General features: G+C 34.8%; 1 protein-coding gene, 1 long non-coding RNA gene and 1 other non-coding gene across 3 annotated transcripts; 1 reads left to right on the forward strand and 2 right to left on the reverse strand.

Annotated features, from left to right (window-relative positions):
* Positions 1–889: 889 nt before the first annotated feature.
* Positions 890–5004, reverse strand: LOC149003602 (chaperone protein dnaJ 6-like). The gene is made up of 8 exons (XM_089138459.1): positions 4753–5004; positions 2597–2695; positions 2416–2517; positions 2251–2310; positions 2049–2155; positions 1886–1968; positions 1650–1740; positions 890–1572 (listed from the first exon to the last, which is right to left on the reverse strand). The coding sequence occupies exons 1-8, from the start codon at positions 4861–4863 to the stop codon at positions 1365–1367; spliced, it is 861 nt and encodes a 286-aa protein (XP_088994585.1). The 5' UTR covers positions 4864–5004; the 3' UTR covers positions 890–1364.
* Positions 5005–8131: 3127 nt separating this feature from the next.
* Positions 8132–8203, forward strand: TRNAM-CAU (transfer RNA methionine (anticodon CAU)). The gene has a single exon. It is a non-coding gene; the product is annotated as a tRNA-Met (tRNA).
* Positions 8204–9455: 1252 nt separating this feature from the next.
* Positions 9456–14851, reverse strand: LOC149003604 (uncharacterized). The gene is made up of 3 exons (XR_016170252.1): positions 14696–14851; positions 12672–12762; positions 9456–9553 (listed from the first exon to the last, which is right to left on the reverse strand). It is a non-coding gene; the product is annotated as an uncharacterized LOC149003604 (long non-coding RNA).
* Positions 14852–15053: the final 202 nt, after the last annotated feature.

A 15053-nucleotide genomic window follows, 5' to 3' on the forward strand; every position in this document is an offset into this window, starting at 1 on the left:
AAACCACCCCCATTTCTTTTTCTCTCTTTTTTTTTTTTAATTATTTAAGAATTTCTGATCTTTACAATAGTGGGAAAAAAAAGTATTTTATAGGCAAGACATTAATAATACATTTTGCATACCAAGTCAATTAAAAAAAAAAAGAGAGAGAAAAATCATTTAAGAGAGTGTTAATCCATTACAAGAAGGTGGGGTCCACATAAGCATAGGTACTAATGAGAGGTTAAGAAAAATAAATGTTTGTGATTAATAAAAGACTTGTATTGTAGGTAGGATAGATGTCCTTTTCCTTAATTGTTGAAAACAATAAAATGAAACATATATTCTTGAAACAATTGGATAAACAAGTATAATCTTTATAGGCATGATTGAAGAGTTCAACTGTTGGATTGGAATCCAATAGACAATGTAATAATAGATGCTGTTTTCTGATTGATATCTGACGGCTGTACTCTCTTTATAAATTAAACATTTCAAATGTTGGACCCTTCCATACCTACTACAAAAGGTGGTTGAGCATATATTAAAACATCTCTATCACACGTGCAATACATCTCTTTCTATTACCATTTTAATTACAGTATAATTAAAAAAAAAAAAAACTAGTAACCTATTAACTAATATAATTAGAATTAGATTTTTATCATTATACCTTTTTGGTAAATATTTATTCATTAATTAGCTATAAACATATTGATTAGGTGACTGATGGATGACCTAATTAAGTAATTAAGAGCACTATTGAAATTTGGTTCAACCATGAGACCAAACTTCACTCCCAAGTCCCACCCATCCCAACCCTCTTTAATCTAATTTTTTCATCTGCTTCTTCATTCTTGGCTAATTAGATAGAAAAACACTGAATCTGGAAATTTGCATAATTATACATCTTACAAATTTTTTTCATATTTTGTTTTAACAATAAATTGATTCTACTATAATACATAATAGAATCCCCTCCTCTGATTCACTTCTTAGCTTCATGCTTATCTTCCAAACCCACAGATTTAATAAACAGTAACCTCTCACAGGCATGTCTACTTCCCACACCCAACCATCACCAGAAGATATTGCTTCAATTCTACACAACCTGGTCCACTAACTTTTGCAATTTCTGAGAAAGAACAAAGGTTGTGGGTAGCCATCTAATTGAAGGAGCAAAAGTAATGCCAAAAGTGAGGATTCTGAGAGCACTAAAAACATCTATGTAACAAAGAAAGCATGAAAACAAGAATGGGTTCCCATGATATAGAAAAGGACATATCATCCATGGGTAGTTTTTCATCAGAGAATAATTTTACATAAAACCCATCTCCCTGAAGGCCAGAGCAAAAGGTGCACCTACAGACTGTTGTACTGGTTGTTCACTTGCGTCTTGCCTTTTTTGTTGATTGTCTACATTCAAACCTTTGCCGTGCAGCTTCAAATTCTTCTTCGGTGGGTTCAGGATTCGATGGACCCCCATTGTATCTTTCCACCATTGAAGAGAACATAGAATCAAACTGTTCCTTCCTCTGGTTACGACGCTGAGAAATGACAGCAAATAGATCCGCACTAGACTGTTCTTTCGATCTGCTTTCCAAAGATATTCTAGTTCAGACAATTGAATTTGTAGAAACACACAAACAAAGAATCAAGGGATGACTCACTTTTTCCTCCTTTTAAGAGGATTAGTTGGTGGTGGCGCTTCAGACACTTTCTGTGCCCACTTGCGATAGGCTTTGGTTTCCTCTAGTTCTTCTGTAGATAACAGATAGATGAGGATTAATTTATAGCCACCTCTCTTTCAAAGCATCCAGAAATGAATAAACACCTAAATATTAGATGTTTTAAAAAGATGGATAGAATAATGAATCTCACTAGAAGAGGATTTTAGTACACATACCAGCTGCTATTGCAGCATCAAGGATATCCTTGAATCGATGTGAATCCAGCAAGGGATCCGAACAAAGCATTGAACAGAAAAGCCTGTTGGGTAGGAATACTTAGAATATTAATATCCAGCAAAACAGAACATGGCAATGTACTGCTGCATCATACCCTTGTACCTGTTCATATTACCCTTGAATTTCTGATAAAGATCCTTCAAATCCTTTGCCTCCGAATCCGATCCTCTGTAGTTTGCTTCAAACTGCTCAATATCAGCCTCAGTGACCTGCAAGTGATGAAAATGAGTACTTTTACCTCGTGCACCTAATAATAACTTAACCAGATTATGCTGCTTCTCATTAACAAATAATATGTTGCTACCTGCTTGTAAATTGTTCTGAAATACTCATGCAGATTTTGAGCAACCTCCCCAAGAAGGTCCTGATAATCAAACCATATACGCCAATATCGATATAAATTATTCCCAACACATGAAAGACAAGATACATGGATGCCACAATGGAGGGAATTTATGAAGGCACTCACAGCATCATCAACACAACCAGTTTGATCATAGATTGCCCTTTTCTCTTCATCTCCAAGAATTGACATAACCTTTTGGAGTTGCTGAAATTTCTCTTTGGCCTCCTATAAGCAGAAAACTGGGTATAGTTATAATATAAAATCAAACCAAAAATGCAACAGTCATTAGCAGGTTAAGTTTTACCTCATCATCGGGATTCTTATCAGGATGAAGACGCAACGCCAATTTGTAATATGCTCTCTTTATTTCAGGTTGAGATGCAGTTCTCTCTACCCCGAGAATCTACAAAGGTATTAGGTTAGTAATGACCACCATTTGCTCTGTTACAAATTAGTATCCATAACTTCCTCAAGAAGAAAAGAAGCACAAAATACTTGGGAGTTACAGTAAGTTTTAGAAGGGGTAATGGTTATGATAAGCCCCTAGCGTCAAAGGTGTACACGTGTACCAAACAGAGGGGTCACGGGATCCTCTCGTTGCCATCAAGTGCATAAAGCTGGAAATACCTCTCGGCTTGGCAATCCACCCCAAAAGATCTTCTCCTGTGAAAATCAGCATCTCCAAATGTCTCAGCAGAAACTCCCGCTGCCTCTTCAGATCTCCAACCTGCCGGAACTCCTCCTGGTGATCACGTGGTCCACTACTGCCAACCAGAGGATTGACGTTTCCTGGAGCTCTTCCCACTGAGTTCTCCGGTGATTGGGAATCTACATCAATTGTTTTTCCATGCTCCAGGTAAGCATGCTTCTCATTATGATTCCAGATTGGCTTGCCCCTCTTTCTCCATGTTCTGAGCTTGGGCACTCATCTGACTCTGCAAATCCTTTACATAGATTCCAAATCGTCAACTCTACCTTCCATTCTACTCCTGACCATTCCCTGGGATCAATCGGAGCTCTAATACCACCTTGTTAAAACCCAGCTTAACTCACACACCAAACACCACACAATACAGCACACTTAATAGAAGATTGAAGATCAGACTAGGAGAGTTTACCGGTTGCATCCAATTTTGGTAGCACTGCACTGAATTTGCAGCAGCTGTAGACCTCTCTTCTTCACTCCCTTTACTTCTATCCCAGAGCTAAGCTCTCCCTCACTTAACTCACTAATTCCTGCCTTCCTTTCTCTTCCCTTCAATCCTTATATCAAACGAAAAACTAAATTCCCCTTTACACGTAGGCATACCCTTGTTTCTTTCCACGTAGGCCTAGGTGATTCAGCTCTCTTCACGTTCATGTGCAGTCTGGGGATGATCCCCTGTGACCCCTCTGTTGGGTACACATCTTCACCTTTGACACTAGGGGCTTATCAGCTTACAAGAGGCATACAATATTTCATGGTTAATTTTCCACCACAAAAGGCTACCATCAGCATAAATATCTTCATCATTAATTTTAGACAATGTTGTGAATAAGCATCACGTCAGCCCCGTTCAGCACGAAAAAGGCTAATGCATTATTGGTGCTGTTGAACAAACATTGGAACCTCAATTTACATGTACAAGTTTTTTTAAACCATAAAGAAGATGGACGAGTAGCAACATGGATAAATTAAGGAAGATCATGCTACATCTGATTTGGGAGTTACTCCAATGCACGATAAACTATGAGAAAGTCACTTAAGGTGGCATGGACATGTTAATTGGAACCCTAATATGATTCAAATTCAAGGAACTAAAAGCCCAAGAGGTAAACCTATAACAAACCCCGTGGCAAGTAGTGACAAAAGACATGCATAACTTAGGCCTTGTATCAACAAGAACTGCATGAAGGGCAAACGTTCATGTAGCCAACCCATTTAGTTGGGACTTAAGAGTAAGGCTGAGTTGTTATTCTTGTATAAAGTTAAGACATAACCAATCAGGATCATCCACAACCAAAATAAGACATGTATATTATCATGCATCAATTCTGTCCCAATTTTAGCTTTTTAACTAATTGCAGACTCGGAGATGCTTCATCAAGAGATATATATATCATCAATACAACATTGCTGATTTACCCTGAAAAAATTGTGGGCAGACTAACAACGAATGCATACATTCAAACATGGAATCATCAGCAAACATGATAAATGGAGTGCTTGCTAATCCGTTAGACCCTTCAAATTCAAAAACAACTCTAAACGTCTACAGATTATGAAGATATCAAAAGAAACATCAAAACATCGGGCTTGAAGCCATGAATCAGAGAAATTTCGCATTTCAGGCAACCTAGGGCACGGACCCGTAACTAAGTCCAAACAAAAGCATCAAAATACCCAGAAGAAAAAGCAAAGCATTTGAATTGCAACACAGTGTAGAAGACAACTCCATGTAAGGACTGAAATAGACTCACCTCATACAAGCTGTTCTGTTTTGTTGAATGCTCGGCTGCATCATTCTCTTGGGTTCGGTGTTCTTCTTTGTCTTCCTCAGAAGAAACCCTAGATTTCTTCTTCTTCGCCATCTCTACGAAGAGAAACAAAATCGATAAGCAATGAAACGGAAGACAAAGTTTCTCCGATCTATCAATCTATAGATTCTCTCTACGGCGAAACTGCATTCCCGCCATTTTCTTCGTTTTCTCCCGCCGTAAAACTCCTGTGAGGGTTTGTTTGGGCGTTTAAACTTTAAATTAAACCGGAGGAGTTTCTGATTAACGTGACTACACAAGATTACTATCACACGGAAGCAGATCCATCACGCAACTAATTTTTCTGGCCACGTGGAAGATGGTATCATCCATGATCCATGATAAGGTTATGGGCTCAACTTAGCTGAGTCCGGGTCAGCTACCCGTCCCCGATAGGTTTATGACCATAAATACAGAGAGACCCAAGGGTTGGGTGATGGGATTTTTTTTATTTTATTATTTTTTACCCACAGGATTTGTGGTGGTAAAGCCGTCGGGGAGCACAGAGTACTCCCCTGACGGGGTGATGATTCAGATTCAACTCAGCTCAAATTTGGCCAATTTATGCGCATCTTAACTTCCTAGTGCAGGACTTCGCCCCTGATCCTGAAGAAATTCAAACTCTTGACCTCAGACTTAAAGGCGTCAATGTCTTTGCCTCTTTGGTTCGTGATTCATTTACAAAACTGTATACCCACACTTATCTGGATCTACACCATCAATATCTTTTCTTATACAATTACTGATGTGCCCTTCTATTATTGTTTAATTACTTATTCAATCTTAATCTTTATAAAATTATTATTATTCCCTACTTCTAACAATGATGCAATATAACCTTAGTTGCGAAAAATCATATGAAATTGATGTATTTGCTTTAAGTTCTACAATTGATGTTTGCACTTTTGTAAAAATTCCAAGAGCTTCAAATTCTTGTGCTAATGCCCTGGCTCGAAAGGCCGTGTCTACACCGTGTAGGACATTTTGGCCACATTCCACTCCCTGGTTGCAGGATCTTTCTCAACTAGATGTATGACACGGCTCTCTTAATAAATATTTATGTTTACCAAAAAAGAAAAATCATATGAAATAAGAAATTTACCCTATAAAGCCTAACACTCTAGTTAATTTGGTAATATATTTGCCTAACATTTTGATTGCTCAAGAATTTAAAAAAAAAAAATACATGAAAAGGGTTAATAACAATATTTTAACTTTGGTTTCCAAAGCAACATTAGGAGGTTTTGCCCGTTGAAGCAACCAAAGCTATTGATACTTCACATTTGAAAGAAAAGAAAAAAACTTCATTTATTTGTAATGTATTTATTCAAACTCGTGTAGAACCTTTATACAGTTAAATTTGACTTAATGTAAGCTTGAAAAAAAATGTGAGGTATTTTAGAATACCTCTTTATGTGGTCTGTGATTGAAGGTACCAGTATTTGAACCTTGGCCTCTAAAGAAGAAATTTTAGATTTCAACCATCGAGGCAATCAAAGCTACCGGTGAGAATAATTTTCAAAATAATCAATTAACCTTATTAAGGTGTCTATCTAATAAGTTGTTCAAAACAAAAAAGTGTTTGGACCACATGCCTAGAAAGAGACAGTAGTAATTAAAAAAAAATGAGGTATTTTGGAATACCTCTTTAAAGGGTTCTCAAGGGCTTGAAGGTACCAATACTTGATCCTTGGTCTCTAAGGAAGAACAAATAATTCTTGACCATCGAAGCACCCAAAGGTATTGGTGTCTATTGTTTTCAAAAGTAATATAAATATTATGTAAGATAAGCCATCACAATTCTTTGTCACCACCCCTTTTTTCAAACATCTTTATTATTGCATACATCTTGTATTTTAGATGGTTTACATAATGCAACATTCTATTTTAGGTTAAACTATTTTCTAATGGAGAAAGTTTTGGTTGCTAGTTTTTGATAAACATTAACATATGACAACAATATATATAATCCAAGCCTAACACTTGGTATAACACTATATCAGTGATCCATTTTGCTCAAGAAAAAAATTGAGGTATTTTAGAATACCTTTTCAAGAGAACCTGTGGAAAATCGTTCGTACCAATATTAGAACGGTTCGTTTCCAATGGGAGCATTACAAGGTTTTGACCATTAAAGCAACCAAAGCTATTGGTACTTTATACCCAGAAACAAAAAAGAATAAAATAAAATAATAGAATAGAATAGTTATTGGTACTTACCATTTGAAAAAAATGCAATTATCTTGTAACCTATTTATTCAGATTAACATTCCTTTTCCCTGAAAAAAAAAATTATATTGTTAAATTTGATCAATACAAGCCTTGTGAAAACCCTAGGAACCCATAAGAGCACCAGAAAAGAAACCTTGGAATTAAAAACTCAATTTGTCCAAAAAATGCTGAGACCATTAGAACTAAAATTAGATGTAAGCTAAAATCATGAACACACTCAAGAAAATGGAGGTATTTTAGAATACCTCTTCTTATGGTTTATGATGGGTTTCCAGGTACCAGTATTTGACCCTTGGCCTCTAAGAAAGGAGATTTAACTTTCCACCATTGAGGCAATCAAAGATACCGGTGCATATGATTTTCAAAATAATCATTCAAGTAAGCTTTGCTAGATTGTCTATCTAATATTTTATTTAGCAAAGTTGTCGATCTATTTGTTCAAAACAAAAATGGTTATTAGAGATTTATTCAATTCAATGCCCCGTCCTTCTCACCCTTTTTTCTTTAAAATATAATTCACATCTAGTGTGTTTTTAGTATTTATTTTAATAATTTTGAAATTCCACTAAGTGTTTTATATCATTCAAACCCTATACCATTTTTTGCAACTATGGATGTGGTTCCCATGTTTGAACCATAAGTTTGTTTCCTACTCCAAGAATGTTGAATGATAAATATTCCCTTGTTTTAACCAATTAGAGAGTTTTTTTGACATGGATCAGCCATCATAGAATTTATATTATCATGGCTAACTGCATGAAGCATTGAATAACAAAATTTATAGAAACGATGAAACATCATTTTTATAATGATTTAAAATTAATGTAACATTATATTCAACAATCAGAGTGGCACAGAGGAAGCATGGTGGGCCCATAATCCACAGGTCCCAAGATTGAAACCTGGCTCTGATATGAGAAGGCTTTCATCAACATACAATATTTTTATCATTTTCGGTGAATGATAAGTATTCCCTTGTATAAACCGATTAGAGAATTTTTTGACTTGGATCAGCCATGACAAAATTTATAGAAACCACGAAACATCATTTTGATAATGATATAAAATTAATTTAATATTGTATTCAACAATCAGAGTGGCGCAGTGGAAGCGTGGTGGGCCCATAACCCACAGGTCCCAGGATCGAAACCTGGCTCTGATAAGAGAAGGCTTCCATCAACATACAATATTTTTTGACTTGGATCAGCCATAATAGAATTTATATAACATCATTTTGATAATGATATAAAATTAATATAATATTATATTCAACAATCAGAGTGGCGCAGCGGAAGCGTGGTGGGCCCATAACCCACAGGTCCCAGGATCGAAACCTGACTCTGATAAGAGAAGGCTTCCATTAACATAAAATATTTTTTGTCCTTTTGTACTATGCTCTTCTCTTGTATTCTCTTCCCCACCCCAGGCCCCAACGCCAAAGAAACAAAAATCCCAATAAAAAAACTAATTATTTGATAGTGAAACGAAAAAAACAGAAAAGCACAACCAAAACTAAAAGTAAGGTTTGATAAAACTTAAAGCTTGGAAGAAATTGTGATTGTTAGGATTTGGAGTTTTGAGTCCTAAAAGGCCTAGCTAAACCCCTAGTTAAGTTGGTATAACAATTTGCTTAACTTTTAGTTTTGAGACAACAATTCTGATAAAAATTGTATGACTACATACATAATACAAAGCCTAAACCACTAGCTAACTTGGCATAACACTACAGTGATTCATTTTGCTCAGGAGAAAAAAAGAGGTACTTTAAAAAGCCTCTTTAAGAGAACTGGAAAGGGTTCACACCAATATTTGAACCTTGGTTAATTTCAAAAGGCAAATACTACGAGATTTTGATTATTGAAGCGACCAAAGCTATTTGCCCTTTGAAACACCTAACCCTCTTTGAAGTTTTCTCATACAATCAAAGAGAGACCCATAAAAGCACCACAAAAGAAACCTAGGATATTCAGAGCTCAAATTGACCTAAAATTGCTGAGAACATCAGAACATAACCATATTCAATAACTAATAAAGAGAAATAAAGAATGGACATTTTAGAATAGATATAATTTCCATATAACAAATGGATAATAACTATGTAACACGAAAAACGATGAAATACTACTAAGATGTTAACACAAAGTTAATGTAAGCTTGAATCAGGAACATCAGAAAAATTATGAGGTATTTTTGAATACCTCTTTTTATGGTTTATTATGGGTTTTGAAAGTACCTGTATTTGACCCTTGGGCTCTTAGAGATCAGATTTAAATTTCCACCATTGAGGCAATCTGGTGCAAATGATTTTCAAAATAATCAATTAAGCTCATCAAATTGTCTATATTTACAAAACTATCCAGTTCAATATACTAACTGGCGAAAGAATAGTTGAGACTATTGTACAAAAAGGGTGAGGTATTTTGGAATACTTCTTAGTAAGGCTGTTATGGTGGTCGAAGGTACCAATACTTGATCCCTGGTCTCCAAGAAGAGCAATTAAATTTTGACCACCCTGTATTGTTCATTTAAGGGCTCTTTCAAGTTACCAGAAAAAGAACAGAGAAATACAATAAATGTAATCCCCATGGATTCTAACTGATTATGCAGGAAATATTCTATTAAATTGTAGTCGATGAATTCTTTCTATCAACCACCCTTTTGAAATTCCTAAGAACAACAGAAAGTATTACAAAACTATGCATTATAATTCACCATCACCACTCATTTTTTTTAAATATGAGCAAATTTCCATCCCTCCCTTATACTTAAAATTCTATTTTCTAAAATTCCCCTAGCCTAATCTAACTTTCACATTTAATTCCCCCAAAAAACCTAAGTCTCGCCTCTTCCTCTCCCCTAATGTTTTTAAATACCCAAGTTACTCCTCTTTTTTTGTAGAATCAAAGAGAGAAACTCGTAAGCCTAGGAATTCAAAATTCAATTTGACCAAAAATTGCTGAGAACATCAGAACATAAAACTTAGGTGGTTAAAAAGGGAAATTTGACACTCATCACTACAACATAATTGTATTCAATAACTAATGAAAAGAAATAAAAGAATCAAGCATTTTAATATAGATATATTCTCCACATAACAAATTGTTAACGGTTATGCAATATGAGAAAGAACCAAATACCATAACGATTATATAATATGAGAAAGAACAAAATACCAGTATGATGTGTTAACAAAAGATTAATGCAAGCTTGAATCATGAACATTCAAAAACAAACTGAGGTATTTTAGTATTAGACCCTTGGCCTCCAAGGGAGATTACTTATATTTCCACCATTGAGGCAATGAGGGCTTCCGGTGCATATGATTTTCAAAATAATCAATTAAGTTTACTAAATTGTCTCTAATATTTTATCTAGCTAACTAGTCCAAAACAAAAATGGTTAGAACTATTCAGTTCAATACTATTAAGTGGCACAAGAATAGCTGATGACCACCTGCGTAGAAATAGACACTTCCTTGCATAAAAAAAAGGATTTTAGAATACCTCTTTTAAGGTCATGGTGTTGAAGCTACCAACACTTGATCCTGGTCTTTAAGAAGAACAATTAATTTCTGACCATCAAGGCAACCAGAGGTACCAATACCTCTTTAAGAGAACCTGAGGAGTTCATACCAATTTGAACCTTGGTTTTCAAGGCAATGCAACAAGGTTTTGACCATTGAAGCGACTAAAGTTATTGGTACTTAGACCTCCTTAGAAAATTTCACTTGTTGCGGAGCCCTATTTATTCAAACTCATGTTGCTTCTTTCATTCAAAAAATAAACTTTATATTGTTAAATATGACCCCGTACATGCCTTGTGATTTACCTAGTCATCTTTGGAGTTTTCTCATAGAATCAAAGAGAGAAACCATAAGAGCAACATAAAAGAAAACTAGGATTCAAAACCCAATTCGACCAAAAATTGTTGATAACATTAGAACATAATCATATTCAATAACTAATGGAGAGAAATAAAGAATGGGACAATTTAGAATAGATATAATCTCCATATAACAAATGGATAACAATTATGTAACATGAAAAACAACAAAATACCATTACGATGTTAACACAAAATTAATGTAAGCTTGAATCATGAACATTCAGAAAAATTATGAGGTATTTTAGAATACCTCTTTTTATGGTTTATGATGGGTTTTGAAGGTACCGATATCTGACCCTTTGCCTCTTAAAGAAAAAATTTACATTTCCACCATAAATAAAATATAATTGTATTCAACAACTAATGTTGTAACGTAAAATTAAATGTAAGCTTCAATCATGAACTCAGAAGAACTGTGAGCTATTTTACAATAGCTATTCTTATGGTTTGTGATGGGCTTTCTTGGCCTCTAAGGGAGAAGCGGAGCTAAAAGTAAATATGATTTTCTACATAATCAATTAAGTAAGTTTGCTCAATTGTTAGCTAAGTTGTCCATTTGTTCAAAACAAAAATCATTATTTACAGAATTATTCAGTTCAATGCCTCGTCCTGGTAGCCCTCCCCTTTTTTTTTTTGGGGTCAAAGTGGTCTCTTAATTTTATTTTAAATATACTTCACATCTGATTACGAATGAATTTTCAGTTTTTTTTTTTTAATTTAATTATTTTGCCTTAACATGTAGTGTTTTAGATCGTTCAAATCCTATACATAATCATGGCCAACTGCATGAAGCTTAGAACAACAAGATGTCAAAATCTATAAAATAACAGATTATCATTTTGACATGATATAAATTAACGCCATTTCATATACAAACAATCATAGTGGCGCAGCGGAAGCGTGGTGGGCCCATAACCCACAGGTCCCAGGATCGAAACCTGGCTCTGATAAGAGAAGGCTTCCACCAATTAATATTTTGCCATTTTGTGCTAGTAGGCTTGTCTCTCTTCCTCTATCTTGTATTTTCCTCCATCCCCGAGGCAGGTTCAGGACTTGGAGTTTTGAGTTTTGGGTTATATACATAGAAGGCCTAAAGCCCTAGTTAAGTTGGTGTAACATTTGCTTAACTTTTAGTTTTCAACATATGACAACAATATACATAATACAAAGCAAAAACCACTAGCTAGCTTAGTATAGCACTACATCAGTGATTATTTAGCTCAAGAAATAAAATGAGGTATTTTAGAATACCTCTTTTTAAGAGAACTTTAGAAGGATTCATACCAATATTTGAACCTACGTTTTCAAAGCAATGCAGCAAGGTTTTGACCATTGAAGCAACCAAAGTTATTGGTACTTAACTGCCTTCTGCAGCCTATTTATTCAAACTCATGTTGCCGCTTTCGTTCAAAAAAGAGACTTTATAATGCTAAATTTGACCAGTACATGCTTTGTAAACACCTAGTCTTCTTTAGAGTTTTCTTGTAGAATTAAGAGAGAAACCATAAGAGCACAACAAAAGAAAATTAGAATTCAAAACTCAGTTTGACCAAAAATTGCTGAGAACATTAGAACATAACCATATTCAATAACTAATGGAGAGAAATAAAGAATGGGGCATTTTAGAATAGGTATAATTTCCATGTAACATGAAAAACAACAAAATACCGTTAAGATGTTAACACGAAATTAATGTTAGCTTGAATCGTAAACACCCAGAAAAATTATGAGATATCTTAGAATACCTCTTTTATGGTTTATGATGGGTTTTGAAAGTGCCGGTACTTGAACCTTGGCCTTTTGAGAGAAGATTTAGTTTTCCACCACTGAGGCAATCTGGTGCAAAAAACTTTAAATAATCAATTCAGCTCATCAATACGTAATATTTATTTACCTACGTTGTCCAAAAATGGTTATTACAAAACTATTCAGTTCAACATACTAAGTGGCCAAAGAATATTGACAAAACTTGACCCCTGGTCTACAAGAAGAGCAATTGAATTTTGACCATCAAGGCAACCAGAGGTACTGGTGTGCATTGTTTTAAAAATAATACAGATATAGGGGACCAGGAAAATTTGATTGAAGTATCAATGATTAGGTTTATCAAATTGTCCACATATTTTGTTCATTTAAAGTCTCTTCAAGTTAGAAGAAAAGAACAGAGAAATACAATTAATGTAATCCATGGATTCCGAATGATTATGCAGAAATCATTCTACTAAATTTTAATTGATGAATCCCTAGTATCAACCATCCTTAAGTAAATTACTCATAACAAAAGAAGAAGGTATTACAAAACTGTCCATTACAATTCACCATCACCACTCATTTTTTTCAAACATTTTTGTTATTGTATAAATATGAGCAAATTTCTATCACTCCCTTATACTTCTAACTCTATTTACTAAAACTCCCCTAGTATAGTAGAACTCTCACATTTAATTCCCCCAGAAAACCAAACTCTCGTTTCTTCCTCTCCCCTAATGTTTTTAAATACCCAAGTTGCCCCTTTCTTCTTATAGAATCAAAGAGATAAACTTGTAAGCATAGGAATTGCTGAGAACATCAGAACATAAAACTTGGGTGGTTAAAAAGGGGAATTTGACACTCATCACTACAACATAATTGTATTCAATTACTAATGAAAGGAAATAAAAGAATCAGGCATTTTAAAATAGATATAATCTGCACATAACAAATGGTTAACAATTATGTAATATGAGAAAGAACAAAATACCATTATGATGTGTTAACACAAGATTAATGCAAGCTTGAATCATGGACACTCAAAAACAAAACTAAGGTATTTTAGAATACCTCTTTTTACAGTTTATGATGGGCTTTGCAGGTACCAGTATTTGACCCTTGGCCTCAAAGTGAGAATACTTATACTTCCGCCATTGAGGCAACAAGGGCTACCGGTGTGGAGGATTTTCAAAATAATTAATTAAGTTTACTAACTTGTCCAGAACAAAAATGGTCAGAACTATTCAGTTCAATACTTTTAAGTGGCACAAGAATAGTTGATGACCACTTGTGTAGAAAGAGACACTTCCTTGTATAAAAAAAAAGGTGAGGTATTTTAGAATACCTCTTTTAAGGTGATGATGTTGAAACTACCAATACTTGATCCCTGGTCACCAAGAACAACAATTAAAGTCTGACCATCGAGGCAACCAGAGGTACCAGTGCACATTATTGTTAAAAAATAATAAATAGAGGTAAGTGGGGATCAGGAAAAATTGATTGAGGGATCAATGGTTTAGGGTTTATCAAATTGTCCATCTAATGTTCAAAAATCAAGTTAGCAGGAAAGAAAAAAAATTAATGCAATCCATGGACTCTGACTGATTATGCAGAAAATCATCCTATTAAATTGTAGGTGATGAATCCACTTGTTTTAAGATTACTCGAAACAAAAAAAAGAAGGTATTACAAAACCATCCAACACAGTTTAATCACCATCCTTATTTCTCACAAGGTATTACAACCAAAGGAAGCAAAATTACCAACGCAAGGACTGGAGTTGAATTCTGAAACCCCAAGTTCAAGTTCTAACTCCATTTCCAACCTATCAATCTAACACTAACAGTGCCTAATTTGATTAATGGATAAATATACTATTCTCCGACAGATAATAGATCCATAAAGATAACATCTCTAAAGATCTATGAGTCATGAACGAATATGAATCAGAGAATTTTCGCATTACAAGTAATCTAGGGCAAATTCAGGCATCAAAATTTACGACAGAGAGTAAGATCACCTCAGACAATCGCTTGTGTAGTCGACGAATCGGTTGCACTTTTTATCTTTCTTCAGAAGATACCTAGATTCTCTTCTTCTTTGACGCCATTTCCATAGAAAAAATGAAGATCTTCTTCGCCATTTCCATCGCCATATGAAAAACGATTTTCCTATCTAACGCTCTATCATTCACATTGCAATAAGATTCCCGACATTTTTATAACCAAAAAAACATTCCCGCCATTTGCATGGTTTCTCCCGCCGGAAATTTACGTATGATTCGATTTCAATTTGATTCAATTGCAATTTTATTGTTCCATTATTTGATCGGACCGTGGGTTCAGAGTCAAATGGTGAGTTCGTCTCGGTTCAAAAGG

The sequence above is a fragment of the Hakea prostrata genome, chromosome 10, assembly GCF_041222555.1.
Source record: "Hakea prostrata isolate BN-2017 chromosome 10, UWA_Hpros_2, whole genome shotgun sequence".
Classification (NCBI taxonomy): Eukaryota; Viridiplantae; Streptophyta; class Magnoliopsida; order Proteales; family Proteaceae; genus Hakea; species Hakea prostrata.

What these genes read in the sequence shown, in the direction of transcription:
- LOC149003602 (XM_089138459.1), bottom strand. Translation starts at nt 4,863, where the DNA reads ATGGCGAAGAAGAAGAAATCTAGGGTTTCTTCTGAGGAAGACAAAGAA. An exon ending in TCAGAACAATTTACAAGCAG is followed by an intron (nt 2,156 to 2,250) that starts GTAGCAACATAT and finishes CATCACTTGCAG; the next exon opens with GTCACTGAGGCTGATATTGA. An exon ending in TGATGCTGCAATAGCAGCTG is followed by an intron (nt 1,741 to 1,885) that starts GTATGTGTACTA and finishes TGTTATCTACAG; the next exon opens with AAGAACTAGAGGAAACCAAA.